This window comes from Sinocyclocheilus anshuiensis, unplaced genomic scaffold (genome assembly GCF_001515605.1).
Source record: "Sinocyclocheilus anshuiensis isolate Anshui unplaced genomic scaffold, SAMN03320099.WGS_v1.1 scaffold548, whole genome shotgun sequence".
Taxonomy (NCBI): Eukaryota; Metazoa; Chordata; class Actinopteri; order Cypriniformes; family Cyprinidae; genus Sinocyclocheilus; species Sinocyclocheilus anshuiensis.
The window spans coordinates 531,193-536,571 of record NW_015554106.1 but is presented as its reverse complement, the minus strand read 5'-3'; the positions used below and the strand labels follow the sequence as shown (position 1 = coordinate 536,571).

Below are 5,379 nucleotides of genomic sequence, written 5' to 3'. Positions count from 1 at the left end.
AGAGACATGATTTAATATATATATATATATATATATATATATATATATATATATATATATTTATATATTATATAAGCCTGCTGTAAGCCGAGAGATGTGCTGGCGCCCTCTCGTATTACAATAATGCACTCTTTACATTTGCCATTAAAATAATGCCAAAAACTGCCTCAAATTAACTATAAATACGAGAATAAAGTCGTAAAAGCTGCAATCCATTTCTTATTGGTTGAAAGGAATGAAGACTATCTTGTGTTTTTCACGAGCACCCACAGGATAGGCGCCTATGGCATTTAAAATAAATGTTGTTTGTAATGATCGGCACTATAATTAATTTTTTTATATATACATACATATAAATTTTTTTTTGTTCTGTTATGAATGCCACAAAATTTAAATGATTTGGAGTGAGGGGAAGTAAAATTCATGTTAGTGTTTATAATGTTTTTTTTCCCCTAACATTTGTTTTATTTAGACCTATTCAGTATTTAAATTATATCAGAAAGTAATAGTAAAATGTGACTTACACACTGATGCAACTTAAGTTTTGTTTTGTTTTTTCCCCCCTGACCTGGTGCAACTTTCCGGAGAATATGGTAAATTTAATTATATTATGCTGTAGTATTAAAAAGTACATATACAATGGGGACCATTTGCACCAATAAAACATTCATATTATGTTCATTCCTCCTACCCACATTAAACTTTAGCCTTAAACACTGTTATAATTATGAGGGGGTCCCTGGAAAATTCTCTCCCCTGTAAGGGGTCCCTGGCTCCAAAACGTTTGAAAACCCCTGACCTAGAACACTTTAGCAACCGCACAGCAACACACCAAGAACACCACTAGTGTGTAACCACCCAGTAGAAAATCGTGAAACGAGCAGAACAAATTTGCCCAAATCGTTCTTAAAACCATTTGCTTTCATGCACTTGGCAGACGCTTTTATCCGAAGTGACTTAAAGTGCATTAAAGAAACTTTTCTTGGTAAAATCAAACTGATAATCAAACCCACAACCTTGGTGTTGCTAATGCCATGCTCTGTAGTTGAGCTACAGGAACAGAAACAAGGAATTGTTGCAATAAAAAATAAAGACGCAAAAAAGATTCAGACAGGTTTCTGTTTGTGTTTCATAAATGAGGCCCAAAGTAATGTAATTATTTAATTTTATTCTGAGTAATGTATTGATGTAATGCAGAATTCCCATCTCTTCTCCTCTTTCATCCCTCAGTAATCCATACTAGCCCTGTCTGTGTTTACTGTCTGTTCGTTCGCTTTAGCTACATGTTTAAAGATACTTTTTGTTATTCAGATTTACACAAAAGGATCATGTTCGGTCTTATTGGGACATTAAGAGACTCGGACCATTTTAGGAATACTTCAGTGGTGTATCAAAGGTCTGGCACACACCTCACCGCGAGATGACTCATGGATGCTGATGAGTAATGTTTATGTGACTTATTTGAGTAATGTTTACGTGTTTATTTGAAATGCACCTCCCATCCTGGATGTTCATATGGCTTCCTTGCATTTGCGTGATTTGAACAGTGGTCCTCTTTAAACATCCAGACAGGATGTTGTCTAATTAGATAATACCATGGAGCCTCAGCTGCCGTCAGACAAGTGAAGCTTTGACCAAATTTAAAAGGCCATTAGAGAAATGTAATGTAGCTACCGGTGATATGCATGAAAGTGTTTGAAGGTGAAGCATGATATTTTGGAAGTGTGTTATTTTATTTTATGACGTTTTAAGCTCTTGGTTTACACGATAACTACATAATGACAAATACTACTGCAGAAGTATGTGAAATGGCCACCAAGTTTCTATGGTGTTGTGAGTGGTTGCCAGGGTGCTGTTATGTGGTTTCTAAGATGTTCAAAATGGTCTTAAGCATGTTGCCAAGGCATTCTGAGTGGTTGCCTGGCCAAACAGCCCAAAAGTACTTGCCTTAGAAAACCACATCGATTATTGTTTGTCAAACACTCATAGCAGCCGATTAATCCCACCTCTAATCAGCTGTTGGTTAGATAATCTGGAAGTTCCTCTCCAAATTTACACCATTGGTTGAGCTAAAATATAATGCTTAAATAACATTTTAAAAAGCACACGTGAATATTTGACAGAATGAAAATTTGCTACAGTGGAAAAGAAAAGTCACCTTTATTTATATGGAGCTTTATACAATACATATTGTGTCAAAGCAGCTTTACAGTGTTAAACAGTGCTGAAAACAGTCCGTTTTTCCAGTTAAAGTTGGTTCATCGTTGATTCAGTGATGTCATCATCCAGCTCAGTTCAGTTCTCTTCCAATAGTGTCTGTGCAATCAAGTCAAATATTGCCAGAAATTCGAAGGAACAGAACACAGCAGACTGAAATGTTTCATTATATCCTTCTGTTCTGTTGTGTTCTACAGATATTCTTGTGATATCAATGTCACATTAAAATTCCAAGCATTACATTATTTTCCCCGATGAATAAAAATACAGCACGATGGAAACTTCACGGGTTATTCAGTCAGATAAGACAACCTTATTTGAAAAAAAAATTTAGTCCTTTTCAGTTGAAGTTTCCCAAAGTGGAAGTGCTATTTATAATTTAAACCCTGTTCAGAAAAGGTGGATGGTCATCCCTACTGCAAATTAAACTGGGATGTAATTAAGTACTTTTTTTTTTTTTTTTTTTTACTATAAAGTATATTTACATTTTAGCCAATAATCTCTCTCCAAAAATCTTTCCCAGCCCATTTATCCAATAGCAATTCCAACCAGTTTCTCTTCAGCAAATTTTGTTTAGTCCCCCTCACAAAGACAGGAAGTACTGAATTCACAATGGGCATGGGGGGCGGAGCACATTAGTGAAAAGATCCCCCCCCCCCATATACCCCACCTTGGAATTTTTTTCCGGTGAAGGTCACAGTCCACTGCTCTTCATTGCAGTGGAACCCAGCCGGTTCCTCGGACTGTAATGCTTTTGTGTATAGACCCTTTTCCCACACACCCCTTACCAAATACACCCCTTCAGACCAGCACTGGCCCCCTCTCGCCCAAACAACAAGAAACAAAACTAAACAAACGGAGAGCTGGATCTATTTAAAGAAGCTTCCAATTCCAAATTTAGCCCCATCTAAAGAAAACAGACATGAAAAACTGAGTTCTTTGGAAGCGGTTCAGAAATATGAAACCCGTTCACGCAAAAGGTCCTGCTTGCAACGTAAGACTTAGTGAAAACATGACTGTGTTTTGCAATAACTAACCGAGGGAAATAGCGGCATTACCTCGTTTCCGTGCATATTGCCCACGTATTTGAATTCCGGGATGCCCGTTCTGTGTTCTCTGGGATGTTGACCCAGTATTAAGACCCAGAGTTCTCTTCCTAGAAAGACAAAATGTAAATGTTAATCGACTGCAAACAAATGTTTCAATAAGTGAATTTGCAACTGAATTAAGTGCTGTGGATCTTGTGCGGGTCACATTATTAATGTCTCACAGTTTTCGGAGTTAACCAGATACTCAAATAATGTTTTTGCACAGTTTGGGCAGGAACCTGGCAACCCAATCCCATGTAATCTCACGTTTAGCTCTAATTCACGCTGTCTGCTTGTCTCGGTCTCTAAGGACTACTGAATATGGATCTCATATTCACTGCGCAAGTTAAAGCATGCTTGCTTCAGGACAACTAAAAAAAAAATAATAATAATTAAAAAGATGAGCTTAAAAAGGGAAATTAAGTCTTCCAAACCATGACCATTTGGTCAAAATTTAAACAGTGTAATATTATTACAATTTTAATGTAACTTTTCAATTTTAATATTATAGATAAAAAAAAAAAATTCAATAAAATTAAATAAATAAAATATGTTATATAAAATATATATATAACTAAATGGTCTGATAAGCACCCACAATACTATATCAATCTTTTCTATGTGAAACTTCCAGTTGGTCTACCTAGAAGAATGCTTTCCATAGTGTACCTTTACAAAGATCATCAGAGGCCATCCTGAACATCCCCAGGCACCAAAGATAGGGGTACTATTGTACCTTCCCTCCCTCCCAAGTAAGCTGTGGTGTGTGTGGTCCATGTAAAGTTCTCTAAGGTGTGGACCTCGAAATACTTGAAGCCTTTCACTCTTACTACAGGGGCGTCTCTCCAAGTTCACAATAGTTTCTTTAGTCTCGTTGACACGCTGTTAGAAAAAGTGTCAGGTTCTCCATCTCCAACAGATTGGCTACTTTTATACACATTAAATTCCTGTAAAATTACTGGATTAACTTTTGTTAAAATATACCTATTATTGAACACCAAAATGTCATTAAAACAGCGTCTGAGACTGGAAATATAATAGGATACTAACAATTTGAGAAGAAAAAAAATGCATTTGGTGCTGAATGCACAATTTATGCAGTTGTTCAAGATGTCACAGCTCACAATTTACTTCTAAGACTAACGGTGTCAAACTCTGTGAATGGGTCAAATTATTTGAAAGCAGACTTCTTATGGTATGTCAGCATCCCGTACGTGCTCAAACATGCACGCCAATATTATGGATTTGTTCAGACATACCATCTCGAGAGACCTTTAACAGCTTATTTTGGCATTGTCTGCACTGATTTGACATTTTGACAGCGAGTCCTGTCCACACACAACCTCCAAACAGAAAAATGCAGATTTACAGCCAAGTATCTGTCATCAGCAAAGACGATGGTCTTCTGGTCAAATACGCTCCAATATGCTGCAATAATCAGAGCTACTATTAACGCACCTGGACTTTTATTCCCAAAGCAGCAAAAGAGTAGGAGTGATCTTGGATGTTTTTTTGTAGGATTAAAATTTGACTCCTTTAACACTAGAACCGCCACGGGGTAAATTTTACCTGTGGCTGTTTTTCAAATGTACATAAAATATTTAAAATAAAACATTCAAGTCTCCCAGTCATTGACTTTTACTAAAATTATGTAATTTACAATCCAATGTTGTTAAAAATTATTTAGATAAAACCAGCTCAAAGAACGGGGCATTTATACCTATAAGCGCCAGCGGGTCAAATTTACCTGCCATATAATGCATGTATTTTCGCGCTGTCATTTTCTTGCCGCTTATGTTTTAACATTGTACATTTCCAGGCAACGCCTTTCACTCACTGATTTAGCGGTTATCAGTTTCATAAATAAAGTCAAAATGACTTAAAAAAAAAAGGCGATTTATGGAAGGTTGATATTAGAAACACTAAATACCATGAGTGATGGAGAGTCTGATGGTAAGTTATGCGTCCTGGGTCAGCTCAGCATCTGACGGCTCATCTGACAGTGATCAAGATATCATATTTACATGTTTTAGCCTCACGTTACTCTAATTGGTCAAACTTTGGTTTAATTATT

General features: G+C 36.5%; 1 protein-coding gene across 3 annotated transcripts in view; it reads right to left on the bottom strand.

Annotated features, from left to right (window-relative positions):
• Window positions 1–5,379, bottom strand: part of LOC107669712 (carboxypeptidase M-like) — a 46,602-nt gene that overhangs the window by 31,249 nt on the left and 9,974 nt on the right. For all 3 annotated transcript variants that reach the window (XM_016462081.1, XM_016462080.1, XM_016462082.1), the window contains exon 3: window positions 3,276–3,373. In XM_016462081.1, the coding sequence (XP_016317567.1) occupies window positions 3,276–3,373 (98 nt within the window). The remainder of the gene's footprint in view (window positions 1–3,275; window positions 3,374–5,379) is intronic.